The sequence below is a fragment of the Cottoperca gobio genome, chromosome 7 (genome assembly GCF_900634415.1).
Source record: "Cottoperca gobio chromosome 7, fCotGob3.1, whole genome shotgun sequence".
Taxonomy (NCBI): Eukaryota; Metazoa; Chordata; class Actinopteri; order Perciformes; family Bovichtidae; genus Cottoperca; species Cottoperca gobio.
The window spans coordinates 9,933,968-9,949,143 of NC_041361.1; the positions used below are offsets into that span (position 1 = coordinate 9,933,968).

Below are 15,176 nucleotides of genomic sequence, written 5' to 3' on the forward strand. Positions count from 1 at the left end.
CTTATAAAATCATAAATAGCAAGCGGGAAATGTTTCAATGACATCGTTTACATTTGAGAATCCCCTTGTCACAATGGCACAGTGGATGCGGTTAAAAAAAAGTCCCCTCATTGTCCTTTAAGATAATATGTTGTCATTAGTGATTAAACCTCATTGGTCTGTTGTGGCCTATGGGCTGCTGCAAGGGTGTCTAAGCTACACAACTAACATGGCCCCTGAGAGGGAGGCCAGCCCCAACTTGCAGCACTACAATTTGGCTATTGAAAAGGCAAGGGTTGGGAAGGAGGAGGCAACAGATCTTGTCATGGTGCCCAGTGGGTTCAGACTTGTGGTTGGAGTGCTGGAAAGAATGCCTTGTCTCAGTGATTAATGGTGGGGAACTAGGAGGCAGGAGCGAGGGAGAGGCTTATGTGGCAAGATTGTGCAACTTGAATGCACAATACTGTAGAGTTTTCAATGAATCTAAAGCATGCCTTAATTTGATTACTTTCCGATTTTTTTCCCCCTTTGGGATGTAATCCAGGAATCCTTAATCATGACTGCTGGAAAAAATGTAACTCTTATCAGCGATGAATAGGGTAAACATTTCACAAGAGCTACAGTTTTCCCAAATGCATTTATTAAGCATGTACAGTATATGACATCTCAATTAATCAAGAACTGTATAAAAGACTTGCTTTTAATGGCTTTAACAAAAATATAACATCATTCGATATGAACATTATTCTGCCCATTTCACAGTTTCACATTTTACACAAATGATCTGCTATTTACAGTATATAATTAAAAATGGGCCAAATGTGACACCCACTTAGCTTTTATCTGACAACAGAGGGAAATATAACCACTCATAATATGATTCCAACATGCAATAAACATGCAACGACAATATAAATTTAACAGCCACAAAATTACAGCCAAACATGTCATTTTAAATTGCTCGAATGTCTTGTGCATGCAGTGTACGTACAATACGAGCAGCAAGTTTGACCTGCAGTCTTCAGTCACCGCGCCTGAGAAACACAAATGATATCACTGTAGCTCTACTTTAATTAAGATATGTTCATATAGTTTAATTAAAATGTTTCATGAATGGTGAATGTTCAGGGGATTTCAACCCAGGGATGCTAATAAGACGTCCCCTAGTCTTTCATAAGTAAGTGAAAGTGGATGTATCATTGAGATTTTGATGAGCACAGGAGGGATGGCCATTATGGGGCCCTAGGGCCAGTTTGAAATGCCAGCATGGTGATGACTATCAGCGCCTGTACAGGAGGGCGGTGGACCATTTGCAACAGATGGAAGTATGCAGTTTAGATGGGGCTGGTCTGCGGGGTGAATACACTGACCACTGCTGGCCTCACTGTGACAGCCAAAGAGAGAGGAGGACATTGTAGCGTAATCCATGAAGTGCAGCTCTGAGGAGGAGGAAGTTTTACCAACACATGCACCTGGAAACCCCAAGTAGTCCTCACATGAGCTCAAGCTGAGGGAAGGGTCGCAGGGAGACCCCTGGGACGGACCTGCCACCTCTCCATACTTGTGCTCCTTCTTGTACCTCATCCTGCGGTTCTGAAACCAGATCTTGACCTGCCGATCGGAGAGCTGCAGCCCGGCGGCCATCTCAAGCCTCCGAGGACGACACAGGTAAGGGCTGAAGTGGAACTCTTTCTCCAGCTCTAGCAGCTGACTGTTGGTGAAGGCCGTTCTCTCCCTCCTGACACCGAGGCTTCCTCTGCCTGTCAGACCCGCCGCCACGCCACTGACTGATGCAGGAGGAAGCACATAAAGAAGAGAGGGTGTTAAAAGCCACATTTCTAACAAGTCTATCAACCTCCACAGAAGGACTTCAAGTGCAAGAAAGGCCCGTGTTAATCCTCAGCCAATCAACCTGGGACAAAGTAGGGCCCTCAGCTCTTCCTGTGTATTCAGTCATGCTTGAGACGCTATACAAGACTGGCTGTCTACTGTGTCATGTGTTCAGGGAAAGTTACCTCCCGAAGAAACAGTCTGGGGGAAAACATCTGACGCCACTACGGCTGCCTGACAGGCCACATTAATCACAACTACACACGGAAGCAGACCTGTCAAAACCCCATCTCAGTCACTTAAAAGGTACCTTGGGACCACCACTGAAAATAACCACCATTAGAGATTTCATTTGACATGTATATGAGCGATACCAGGGCCCTGTTGATAACAACACAACACACTGGGGTTAATGGATACTTAATAAGGCCTGTGGTGAACTTAACATCCTTAACATCAGACTGAGAGTCTGTAGCTTCCTAGTTGTATGGTAGCTTGTGATGTTTATCTATTTCCCTGGAAAAGATAATAAGCATGTACGCAATAAAAATGTTGATTTGGTGTTTAACATGTACTTATGTTTTGTACATTTAATATTGTTATTATTTTCCATTTATATAATTCTCTTCTTTCTCTTTGGTAAAATGTACTGAGAAACTGTGATTTTACACTCAAAATAAACATATTTAATGATTGTTAGAGGAAACAACAGATCATAAAGTGATGCTATTTGTTGATAATGTTTGTATCTAAGATGGGACAATGCACATTAAATAACAGTAGTTCTGTGCAGCCTACTCACTGCAGCTTTTGAACATTACTTTGCCGACATGACCCCGGAAGAGCAAACAACTCTGGGAAAGACATTGACATTTGTTTAACAGTGCTCCAACATTAACGCTCATGCATAGACTTATTTTTACTTAGTAGAGGAGAAAGATCCTTCACATCTGACGAATGTATTTTTGTGCTTGATAAAAGAACATGACAAGTGAGACTTTTGCTTGCTCTGTTTGTAAATGTGTTATCAAGTATGAAAGACTTGGTGCTGACTGAATATATTCAGTTGCAGCATGTGCCTGCATGCCACAGAGTCGAACAGCTAAGGTCAGATATCAGTTATACATTAAATGCACAAATGAGGGAAATGCTAATTAAATTTGGATTTATGGATTCATCACATCAGAGCATCTAATGAAGAACGTATAGCTCTAAAAAGTAAATGATAATAAAGAAAACCAGAGTTACCAGATTGTTCAGAGTCAGCTGTCCGTGGATTCATCCAGGGAAAAATAACTCCTGAGCGGCAGATGGTGAGTAGACTGCAGCTTCTGCTCTTGATGTCCAGCTTGCCCTTGGCATGGCAGTGAACCAGAGGCTCCAGTGGGCACTGAAACTGTTCACCTGGGTTCAACCTGGAACTGACATGAGCAGAGGAGGTCATGTTTTGCTGATTACGTTCAGCTTCTTGGCCTGCTCCTCCTTCATTGTATCCCTCGCTTAGTTTTGGCACTTGTCCAGAGCTCATAGCAAAACTGTTGCCATGCAGCTGCAGTGGGAGGGCAGACAGTTGGGGGTCCATCATGGACCCAGCTCATCAAACTGTCTCAAATAAAACCAGGAATCCCTCAACAGTAGTAAAGACTAGGACTTCTGTCTGTCTAATATCCGATCACAATTAACCTGAATGTCTAAAGCCATGCAGGGATGAACACTTGGAGTAACCATGTGGAACATTTGAATAATATTTACCAGAAGGGTGCCGTAGTCACGTGTGGCCGTCATCCAATGGCAGAGCTCTGGACTTGCAAAGTAATCCGTTGGCAACTTGGGACACCCGAAGAAGCTTCTGCGATATATCTTCAGACAGAATTTCTATGAGCAGCCTGCGTTTCTTTACCTAGGGATAAAAAAACATATAACAGAATATTAATAGACGCCAAGAACAGTGCAATCCGTGTGTGAGAGAGAAAGGGGGAGATGTGTTTATACGGAGAGAGAGAGAAAATGGCAGAGAGGGGGGAGACAGAGATTTCAATGTGTGGTGAGGAACGTCTCATTACAAAACTGAGTGTTGATTTGTTGTAATATTGTAAATCTCTTGACAGGACGCGTTTATTAGAAGGAGCCACCGCTTGCAGCTGCACATCCTGAACTTTCTGTGGTAGGTTTGATCAGATACAACGCGAGGACTTCATGCTACAGTAGGCTGCTATGAGCTGGAATAATATACTGGATAATAACGCATTATTCACTGCAACTCATTATTTTTTGCTGAAGTTTTTTTAAAGATGTAAATTGCCTTAAAATAAATTGTGTTCCGGGTTATTTTTCCCCCAATTAAATCTAATGATAAATAATATATATTCCCGTACTACCCTACTATAGCTGCTCTATATACGGGCACTCTGCAATAAGCCTGCTTTTTGCCTGTAAAATATATCATTCCGATTATTTTGGATAATTTAGTTTGCAACTCATTTAACTGCCGAGTTAAAAAGAAAAGAATCGGCGGGCTTTTCCTTTAAATAACAGCATATGCTTATAACTGTCGGAGTGGAAATGTAGCTTTGGCTAAATAGGATTCACGGGGAGTGGTCAAACAAAGGCTTGACAGTCATTGCCACACAAAGACAAAGGAGGCAATCATTTGAGATTTTTTTCAGCGCATTTGCATTAATCAGGCATCACTGTACAGTATCAAGTGTCCCTGTCTGTGGCTCTGTGAGGCAGCAATCAAACACTCAGGACGTTTTGGATAGTAAACATCTCGCTTGCTGCGCGGCTGGATGGACAAAAGAGTAGGGGGAGATGTTCAGCAGAGCCCGTATGTGCGCCTGTTTGCACTTACAACATAGAGCATACAAAACACCAGGAACTTAGTTATAGGAATATAGTTATGAAGGCGCAAAGCACTTAAATAAAATATGATTTTTGCAACTTAATTTAAAAAACCCATAATAAATATTTTGGGGGGAAATTATTTGGGATAAATGTTACATGGCCTAACTGAGTTACACTTTGAAAAAAAAAATCTCATTAAACATGATTGCTTAATTTCAACACAGCACAATGTATGCAAAGTGAATAAATAACTAAAAGAATGAAGCCATCAGAATTTTTTTTAATTATGCACATACAAGTATCTTCTAAAACGTGAGGGCTCTGCATATTTTGTGTTTATCAATCTTAGTTGAAGCAGGCTTTAGATATAAGTTCCTTTTGGTATTTTGCTACAACAAAGCTGTCGAGAAAACCCTCTTTAGATGTCTCTCTGCGGTGATGGATTATGCACTCAGGGTTGCATATCTTAGAAGAAGAGGAGCCTTCCCCCTTTTTCGTTTCACCCCTGCACCCACCGTCACTGAGCTTTTACCTGAACACCTCCACAGTGGAGTCACGTCCTTGGATTTTTTAATTTGTTTTAAATAAATGAAATATTTGAAATTCCTTTCAGTTCAGATTAAGTGCTCAATCCAAAAAACCATGTCCCCCATACACTATGGCGTATTTTTTTGGTAACCATTGACATTACAATGACTATTACAAGATGTGATTATTGATCATTATTCAGTTTTAAACTGTATACAAATACTAAACGTTTAGTTTGGAGACTTGACTTTAATTTGGAACTGGAGACAGGTTTAATCTTGTCAGCCAGTCCATAAAAATAGCAGTAAAGTGGTAAATGTCTGTTTAGTTCATCTTGGTATTGGCTGAACGTGGCCATCAGAGCAAAAATAAATAGAAATTAGAATATAATGACATCTGCTTGTATGTTGTTTTGTAACAAAATCCACCAATAATGACAATAGAAATACTAATAATAATAGTAATTATTTTCATTATTATTATTATTATTATTATTATTATTATTATTATTATTATTATTATTAACAGGCGAATTAAGCCGTAAACATCAGCAGTGACTGAAATGGAGTAAAGTAATTAAATTCGTTTTGTTTTCCTTACCTCACACCCTTGAACACACTCTCTGAATTGGAGATAGGATCTATGATATACTAGCTCAGCAAGACCATAATTTAGCTCCTGCGCGCCTCCACCACAATTCTCCGTGAACTCTGTTTGAACCGCCTCAGTGGCAATAAATCATTTTTCTCTCTCACACAAAAGCGCGCCGGTCGCTCTGGGTGTCAACCCTTTTACAATTCCTCCTTACCTTCTGCGCTCTCTCGCCTGCTGACACAAACAACCGAGGAAATCGTCGATAAACTTTTATTTTTCATACCAATAACTAACAGGGAAAACGGTATTGAGGAATGGGGAGTATATGCAACCGCAGGGGGAATCTGCGGAATGCAACACAATTCTTGCATTTTTATTTTGTCTTCTCCCCATAAATTATATATATACCTCACACTCCAAAAACATAATTGTTTTTCAGAGCTTAACGAATGCATGGATCAGTTAATGTATTTCCAGGGGACAGAGCTGGGCAGATAAGAGGAGACTGAGAGAGAGCTGGGGAGAAGACGTTAATGGGCAGAGGATGCTGTCGGTTAAAACGGTGCATACAAATGGCGCTGTCTTGGCAGAGCAAGGAGAAGATTTATGAGCCCGGTGCCCTATATTGCTGTAAACAATGCAGAGTGAAATGAAAGGACTAGAGTTTGCAGACTGCATTTCATACGTGAGGAAAAGACACACATTGTCAATTTCCCAAACAAGTCCTGACTTTTGCATTAGCATGAGCATTAACATAGGGTATTAATTTGGGCCTGTTTAAAGCACAGCTCACTGTAAATCCCGGCCTGTCTGTGGAGAGTGCACACAAACATAAATCCTGCAGCTCTGAGCCAGAGAATATGTGAAAGTGTCAGATTTTGTGGGGGTTTTACTCAGGGGAAATATGGTTTCTTTTCAGAATATTTATAGTTTTAAAATAAAATAAATGCTGCAGCATAAAAACAAATGTTTTATGCATTTTTCCTGTGAAATTTGATTTATAGGGTGTACAATGAGTGTTGATAGTATGTCTTTATAATATCAATATTGACTATTAAATCCCTAATTGTTTTTGTTTCTCAACTGATGGCATTTCATTCCTGTGTTTTATATTTTGGAAGTGAGGTGACCCTTTTGTGTTTACATTCAGACGCAAAGATGCACTTTGCCTCTAACATTAAATGATCTGTTGCATCTTATGCAACAATATGTAACTACACGTAAACATATCACTCCAAATGCTGCAGCAGCTGTCCTCAGACTGTTCAAAGTACGAGAGGACTGCAGTAGAAATGCAACTGGTGGTCTCACAAATACACTGGAGAATCATTTTCAGAGAGAAAATCAAATTTAAAAAAGCATTTTCACTTAACCTATACATAATTGTGGATCTATAGTCTCAGGACCCCATATTCAGATCGCTTTTGCTAATGAAAAGTGAAAAACATAATCATAACTCAATCTAGTGACTGCCTGGGCCCCAGTGACACCTTGAACTGAGGGGAAATGACTGTAATTTCTAAGGTCCTCAACGATGCAGCAAATAGGCTAATGAAAAAATTCTCAGGGAGGCGTTATGATGACATAAAGTATTACTGGCAAGTTTACCCAGGCCATAATTTCCTGTGTAAAATGTGATGTTGAGTCTACAGCGGGATATCAGACTGTTGATTCAAGCTGCTTTGTCGTCCCCCTGCTTGAAATGTTTGCCAACACTGACAGTGAATCATTTTAACATGTCTGATGGAGATTTAAAATCTAGTTTTATGTAAATTAATTTAACACACGCACACACACACACACACACACACACACACACACACACACACACACACACACACACACACACACACACAGAGGCACAAGAACAAAAAAAAAGAAAAGACATGGTGCATCTGCTCCCTAGAGTGAACGGATGGGAGAGAGATTTACGGATTTATGACACACCCACTGCTGGTCAATGCAAGAGAGCCCCGCTGTCCCTGGAAAATAGCAGCGTGACCCCTGTTTCAACTCTCAGTCTTTATGCAACTGCCATGGCTGCCGTTTAAACACACTACACACTAACAATACACTGGCCCCGGACCTTTCATCACACACCAAAGTGGTTGAAGAAGACACTCACCTGAGACGAGTGGAGAAAAAAAAGCCACGTTTGTACTCAGACAATAAAAGCAGATAATAAACCACAGCAACGACACAACAGCTAATCATTTTGGTTTCATATTTGCTTCATGTTCAAACATTTCGATGGCTGTTTGTGTAAAGTTTTTATATCTTCCAAGAGAGAGAGTCCGCGCCTGAGGTGCTCATAAATCACAGGGAGCCTGCAGCGGTGCAATGTGAGCTGAAAATCATGTGTGATTCAACAGTCTCTCTCGAGTCAGAAAAGAAACCAGTTAGGGCTGAGTAAGTGCTGAGGAATTTAAACACTGAACTTCAAACACATGAAATACACGATATTCCTGCGAGGTGCTGAGGTTAAGAATAACTACAGCTTCTCAGTTATTCTACAGATTCTACTGAGGGCAAACGGCTGCTTCAAATATAGACATACAACTAGTTTATTTTAAACTTTAAGAATGGTTCTCATTCATAAGAAATCAGATAAACGATTAAGTATAAGTCTCGGATATCATGTTGTTTTCTTTTTTAAGTTGATCTTCTGACAAGTAAGTCTTACTTTGAAGTTAATAGATTTAAGGAACGATTGGCTTGCTTAGATCACATGTAAGGTATACAATGTAAATGAATATTCTGATGACAAATGTGTGTAAATATTAAGCAATAGTAATGTATCAATTGTGCATTGGCCCAAAGTTTAATAACAAAACGCGGGATAATACTGATTTATGACTGAAAAACGACACAAGCTTTTGTTTAAAATCACACTTTTAGTTTATTCTCATAATAAACAATTCCTTATTTAGCAATTAAATCATTCTTTCAGCTAAGTCAACGGAAAGTCAAGAAAGAAAATCTCTGTAAATTATGCCTCATGTTTCTACACAAATCTTCTTTTATAAGAGCTCACAAAAAGCAACATCCGGTTAGTGTGCAGAGTGTAATTTGAGCTCCACCTGTAGCCTCGAACACACGAGGAGGAGAAGGAATGATCACATACAAATGAGAGACACTCAGATTAGTTGTTTGGGTTTCAGTGTCAGCTGTTTATCTTGGAAGGAATGCTGCCGAATATTTTGTCCTGACCACACAAGAGAGAGCAAACGTTTTCAACGCATCCAAATAAGAATATTAGAGTAAAATCTAAAATAAAGTCTGCTTGCAACGAGAATTTGCAACTAAAGTAAACAGAAAACAGTTATAAATATATATCTCAAGACAGTAGCCCATATGTGTTGGTGTTTGTTACAACAATAATACCTTTGGAGCATAAAACAAAACTTAATTTCTCAGCAATAGGCTATATATGTTACATCCCTTTAATGTGAGGAAGAAAATGCGTTTGGATTAAAAAATAAACTTTAAGGGAAGAGTGGAATGTCAGTGGAAAGTTTGCAAGGTCCCTGTCCATAAACTAATCACAATGACCAACTGTCCCAGTACTGTCAGAAAGACCTGGCTATAATTGGCAGATTGCTTTTGAGTGGAAGTACTGGCACGAGGCCGGTTATTCTCTTAAGACACACAGAAGTCAAGTAACCTCACATACTATTTTTACTGCATAATGTTTTTGGAGACTTCGGGGGGTTGTAATTAATCCCTAGGAAGTGTGACATTTTTAAAGCTTGGTGCTCGTTTTAATGAAATTGTAATTGTATTGGTTTAATGAGAATACATAACATAAAAATGCTTCTGCGAAAAATGTAAAATAATCTATTTTGTTTCACAGTACAGGCTCGTAAAAGCTTGAAACACACAGATTCAGATGCACTCAGAATATTGCTACCATGTGCACAAAACCATTAACTCCGGTGAGAGTCACCACAAATGGTTAGCAGCTCGGTGTCAGATGCGCCAAAGAAGGACCATGTTTGGAAGTCCTGCAGGTCTGCTGGATGCAGAGAAGAGGACTTGTCCGAGAGTTCAACACTGTCCTGGGTCACTCTGATTAACAAAGGGAGCAACACTATCCAGTGATGCCCCGCTGCAGGCCTCTCTAAAGGCTCCACGCAGAAAAATCCACAAAGAAAGCCGAGGCCAAGGGGGACCAGTGAGGGCGCACACAGAAGGTACACGTATAGAGAGTGAGCCAGGTCACAGGGTTGTAGAGGTCGGCCATCCAGACTGAAATGAGCCTAATGGGACATAAAATGTGTCCTCGAGGTGAACTCGGCCTTCTCCTACTTCGCCCCCAAACTTTAATAAAGTACCTTTTCAGCCTCGCGACATGGAGGCGACAGGGCCTAGAAAGGGGTTGGAGGGATGCTGCGACTGTGGCGAGCACATTAATTTCTCTAATCTGTCCGGCAACATAAAGGCTTCTGGATCCATTTCTCAGCGCCGTCTCACCACCATTCTAGTGCCTTTCCAACAGCCACGTCCAGAAAGCAGATGTTAACCGCTCTGGTCCAGTTAATGTGCTTTATTTTAAAGTCAATTTAAACTCTCACGTTTGGGAATAATGGTAAAGGATACGGCCTGGTACATAATATTTGGTAGGATCAAAACTGGCTGTTGTCAGAGCTGTTTTCCAGAACATAACACAAAGCTCTGTAGTGAAAGATTGATGATGGAGAATACCTCTTCCCTTTGTGCTCCTCTGCCCCCCACTACGTGAGGCATTTTATAAGGCCTATTCATGTCACAATTCAATAATCTATCAAATTCTTGCGCGTCTTTAGGTTTAAGTCATGTTGAAACTGAAATCCTTCTGTCCAAAAAGAAAAAGAAAACCTAAAATAAAAATGAATGCATCTTTGTGAGAAAAAAACAATCTCAAGACACTTTAGTAGAGACGTTCAGATTGAGTGATATTTTGTGAAAATGTTGTATGGGTCCAGCAGCTCTGTAGTCGTAAACAGTCCTGCAGTGTGTTGGTCCTCCTGTGGACGATGACGTAGCAGTGAGACGAGACGCTTTTTAAAAAAAATTGTAGTTTTTTTGAAGCGAGCTGCTGCACACTCTGGAGGTAAAGTGCCCACTGGGGAGACAGCAGGTAAATATGGCAAAGTGTGTATACAAGCAAAAGCCAAAGAGTGAACACACAAATAGACATCAGCATTGTTTTTCTTTTAGCTAGGGCACTGCTACAGGGCCTGATAACAAAGGTCAGCTAGTTTACTCCATCACCACCCCAACACCACATGACGCATTATATTCAGTCTATCTGCACGTCTTTATTTAAATGTTTCTTTTTATTTCTTTACATTTGAAAACTCAGCCGCATGGAGCAGTGGACTATAGAAAAAGCAGGGCAACTACTCAGGTTACAAAATGAATAAGAATATTTTCACAACATTTTATAATCTCTAACAAATGTCCTCTAAATTAAACGCATGCAGTTTTGTGTTCAAGTGAGGACGGAGGGAGCACTGGCAGAGGCAGTGCAGAGTGGAGGGCCTCAGTGGCTTCTCTTTAGCGTTAATTGAGTGCCCTTCAGACTGTTGAGGTTGCACATAATGCACAGCGTAAACTATTTCATTTTTTAGAAATAACTTCAGTTCAATATAAATGAGGCTTTAAAATACACACACACACACACACACACACACACACACACACACACACACACTCACACACACACACACACTCTCACACACACACACACACACACACACACACACACACACACACACACACACACACACACACACACACACACACACTGTCTGTACACATTGCTAATTTGAAGACGCAAGAATGATCTGTAGGATTTACAAACACAGTTTGAAAACACAGTGATTCTTGTTTCCCTTATGAAATGTTCAAGTATTCACACATCTGTACACTTGTTAGGGTGATTTCTCAAACAAACAAACAAACTCCAAAATAATAGCAGACCTCATCTTGCCTAAAATGAAGTTCGACCAAACGTATTTAAAACTAGTAGACACTCACTGTTTTATTGACCAATATGATTAGCACAAGTACACTACACTCCGTTTATTGCATTTCACAATAATCTGCTTTTTAACGGTCTAAACACAACATCAACACCACAAAACTAAATTGTAAATCAAATTCCTGTGTCTGAAATACACGAGGTAATTCACACATTGTTATTACCCAAAACATACAAGTTCAAGATCAATGGTGTGTTCCAGCTTTTTTATACCAAAAATAACTATTATTATATTGATTTCCTTCCAGTGTTATTTGAAATAAATAGATTGTGCATTTCACCTTGGGCAGCAGGGCAAAAGAATGGCCCACAATAACATTTTGATAAAATGTATATTTTTTCTCCTTTTTTTTCCTTCATTCAAAACATTTTTTAATAAAAAACATTATTTTAATTGAGCTTCAAATAAATTAAACCCTGTGTCACGTAAAAATAATTCATCGGTATTCGCAGTAATCCATGCTATATAACATGCATTTTATATAACTGTGGACTTAAAGGAAACCGCACAAGATAGCTACGAAAACAAAATATATAATTGTTCTATAAATAACCAGTTCTTTTTCTACCCCCGATCTTGGCTCGTGGTTTTATAACCTGGTAATATCCTCGCCCTGCTGTGCTCCGGAGAGTTCGTCGGGGGCCACAATGTTAGTGGCCGAGGTAGCGGCAACAGCGCCAACAGCGCCGGCTGCTGAGCTTGTGTTGGACCCGGAGGAGGAGGAAGAGGATCTCACTTTGGTGTTCGGGAGCCTGTGGTCCTTTTTCCATTTCATCCTGCGGTTTTGAAACCAGATTTTAATCTGTCGCTCGGAGAGAACCAGGGTGTGGGCGATCTCGATGCGCCTCCGCCGAGTTAAATATCGGTTATAGTGGAATTCCTTCTCCAATTCTAAGACTTGCTGCCGGGTGTATGCTGTCCTAGACCGCTTGGTCTCCGTCCCATTGTAACCCGAGTTCGCTGGAAAAAGGATAAGTGGAGAGAAAGGGAGACAGAGAAGAGAGGAAAGGAGGGGTAAACAAGAATGACCTCAACTGAGATATGGCTAGAAAGATTTATTGGATATGAATGTTTAGCTGGTTGAGAAATTTAAATGGGAATTTAAGAACTTCTCAGGGTAATGAGAGGACACTCACATCCAACTATGAGCTAAATTATTAATGCAAGATTACAAAGCTCAATTTTTTTTCTTATTCATTTCTCCCCCTCTCTCTATCGCGCAATACATAACAGCAGAAGCCACATGGTGATACGGCTGCCCTGAGTATACCTCGGCTATAAAATTTATGGTGGGTGTAATTACCAATGCCGAGTCGTAAATCCGCCTCAATTGTGCCATTTCAAAGGCTTCCCTGCTATCGGAGCAGGGGCTGGCAACGAGATGGGAGTCAGAGGGACTGATAAAGGGAGGGAAAGGGAGAGAGGAGCATGAGGAGTGCAGGGAACATAAACACACAAGTTGCCTACCAGTGCTGACGTGAATTTTCTTCATCCATGGGTACACCACGGGCTGCTTGGAGGAGGCTGTGCTGTTTGGATGCTCCGGGGTAGCTTGGTTGCAGACGGAGGCTGCGGCCGGTGGGGTGGCGGGGGACATGGACAACTGTGGGGTATCACATGAAGCAGGTTGCCCTTTCCCTACCGCCAGGTGCGCAGAATGGGGTACTCCATGTCCCCTTGGCGTGTCAGGTTCAGGGATGCTTGCACAGTTATACTGGCGCTCTTGGTAGCTCGCCCGCGGAGGATATAACTCCTGATGGTGATGCTGGAAGCCAGTCTCCCTTGCGCGGCTGTAATATTCTGGACTATGCTCAGGGATGTAGTTATTTTGCGAATATTCCTCGCATGGAGGAAATTTCGGATCAATGTAGTTAGACTCCATCAAATACGAGCTCATGATCATTAATTTCTGGAGTGGAAAATAATTTTTCTAGCTTTGTCGTTTTTCTGCTCCATAAAGCCCTCCTACTTGCGAGCAGCCCTGTAAAGTTACTTTTACCACGTGACCCAATGGCCCAATAGCAGAGTAAGAGGTAGTTCCCGGATAAGGAACCAGAGGTATTTAGCATACCTACAGTCGCCATTGTGGGAACAAATCTCTCTCTCTCTCTCTCTCTCTCTCTCTCTCTCTCTCTCTCTCTCTCTCTCTCTCTCTCTCTCTCTCTCTCTCTCTCTCTCTCTCTCTCTCTCTCTCCTTCTCTGTATCTCTCTCTCTGGTTGTGTTACCAAGGCAATTGATCTTGGGGACAAAACTAGTAGCTAGTTGCTGACCAAGGAAAAAATAAAACAGGCAAATCCACTGGTCTCAATTATTCAAAGGTAGAATGGGTGATTCGCCAAGGATAAGGCACAACAATAGCAAACCAATCATTTTGTGAGCCTGTACACCTTATATAAAGGTTATCTGCTAATTAATGAAGGCACAAGCTTTACTAACAGCACTTCAGCTGTGAAACTGATTATGGTCCATTAATACACTTAAGAACTACAGCTGCATCAGTTTTGTAAGATGATATCCCTGAAAGCATTTCAGCACTAATATTGAATATGTTTGTTGTGAATCTAAATGTCAGAGAGGACTGGAGTGCTGAGATGCTCTGGAGGTGTGGTTGATTTTTAAAAGTAGGCCTGGTAATTTATAATGTTGGAGGAAGGTGGACAGGAAGAGTCAGGCTGCTTAAACAAAAGCCTTCATTCATTGATGAGATATTTGTCTATTTGGAAATGATGTCCAGTTTCTTCCCGAGGCTATTCATTAAAAGGCTCAGCCTTCAACTTTTAATTGGAAATGGGTGAGGATAACATTAAAAATGGGCCTGATTGAAGCTGTCAGGCAGATACTTTCAGAAGCTGCTTTGACATTCAAAGCAGCAGAAATCAGCTGGAACCAAAGGTGTCGGGTGCTTTACAATAAAGCAAATAAGATGATATGAATAAAGAAAAGTCCTGGTGGTCCGAGTCCTCGACAAGAGTGGGTAAAAGTAGAAAAGCAGACAAAGCCAAAGCGTAACACATGCTTTTAACTTTTAATAATAACCAATAATTCTGAAAAATACAAACACTTATTCAGCAACAGCCTTTGATATGTACATTGAAATACAAGAGAACAAATAGGGAAAAGTCATACTACAATTGTGACATCACAGACCAAACAACAGTGGATCAGCAGCCAACACAGAGCAACAGCACCACTGTGGTGTCACAAATCTGACAACAGTGCAGAGCAGCATCATCATGATGTCACAGACCAGCCAGCAGGGGAACACAAGATGTCACGGAGGACTGATATCCTTATAGAGAGTCTCACAACATTATGATCTGCTGACTTAACTGCAGAGGAGTCGTATTGTGTCACAGAGAAGTTAAATGTGCTCA

The 15,176-nt window shown here is 40.9% G+C and overlaps 3 protein-coding genes across 4 annotated transcripts in view; all 3 read right to left on the reverse strand.

Annotated features, from left to right (window-relative positions):
* Positions 1 to 626: 626 nt before the first annotated feature.
* On the reverse strand, positions 627 to 3,391 carry LOC115010534 (homeobox protein Hox-A3a-like). The gene is made up of 2 exons (XM_029435143.1): positions 3,058 to 3,391; positions 627 to 1,766 (listed from the first exon to the last, which is right to left on the reverse strand). Exons 1-2 carry the CDS (start codon positions 3,389 to 3,391, stop codon positions 1,222 to 1,224), a joined length of 879 nt encoding a protein of 292 aa, XP_029291003.1. The 3' UTR covers positions 627 to 1,221.
* The window catches only part of LOC115010536 (homeobox protein Hox-C6a), a 31,166-nt gene continuing 19,077 nt past the window's right edge, over positions 3,088 to 15,176 (reverse strand). Inside the window, exons 3-4 of one of the 2 annotated variants that reach the window (XM_029435150.1) lie at positions 3,562 to 3,709; positions 3,088 to 3,224 (exon numbers count right to left, since the gene is read on the reverse strand). In XM_029435150.1, coding sequence (XP_029291010.1) covers positions 3,578 to 3,709 — 132 coding nt within the window. In that variant the 3' untranslated portion in view covers positions 3,088 to 3,224; positions 3,562 to 3,577. Of the gene's footprint in view, positions 3,231 to 3,561; positions 3,710 to 15,176 lie in introns of both variants that reach the window. The other variant, XM_029435149.1, reaches the window with a different exon arrangement.
* Positions 11,540 to 13,906, reverse strand: hoxc4a (homeobox C4a). Its single transcript, XM_029435145.1, has 2 exons — positions 13,269 to 13,906; positions 11,540 to 12,761 (listed from the first exon to the last, which is right to left on the reverse strand). Exons 1-2 carry the CDS (start codon positions 13,702 to 13,704, stop codon positions 12,391 to 12,393), a joined length of 807 nt encoding a protein of 268 aa, XP_029291005.1. The 5' UTR covers positions 13,705 to 13,906; the 3' UTR covers positions 11,540 to 12,390.

What these genes read in the sequence shown, in the direction of transcription:
- hoxc4a (XM_029435145.1), bottom strand. Translation starts at nt 13,704, where the DNA reads ATGATCATGAGCTCGTATTTGATGGAGTCTAACTACATTGATCCGAAA. An exon ending in GAAAATTCACGTCAGCACTG is followed by an intron (nt 12,762 to 13,268) that starts GTAGGCAACTTG and finishes TCCTTTTTCCAG; the next exon opens with CGAACTCGGGTTACAATGGG.
- LOC115010534 (XM_029435143.1), bottom strand. Translation starts at nt 3,391, where the DNA reads ATGGACCCCCAACTGTCTGCCCTCCCACTGCAGCTGCATGGCAACAGT. An exon ending in AGCTGACTCTGAACAATCTG is followed by an intron (nt 1,767 to 3,057) that starts GTAACTCTGGTT and finishes CTCCTGCATCAG; the next exon opens with TCAGTGGCGTGGCGGCGGGT.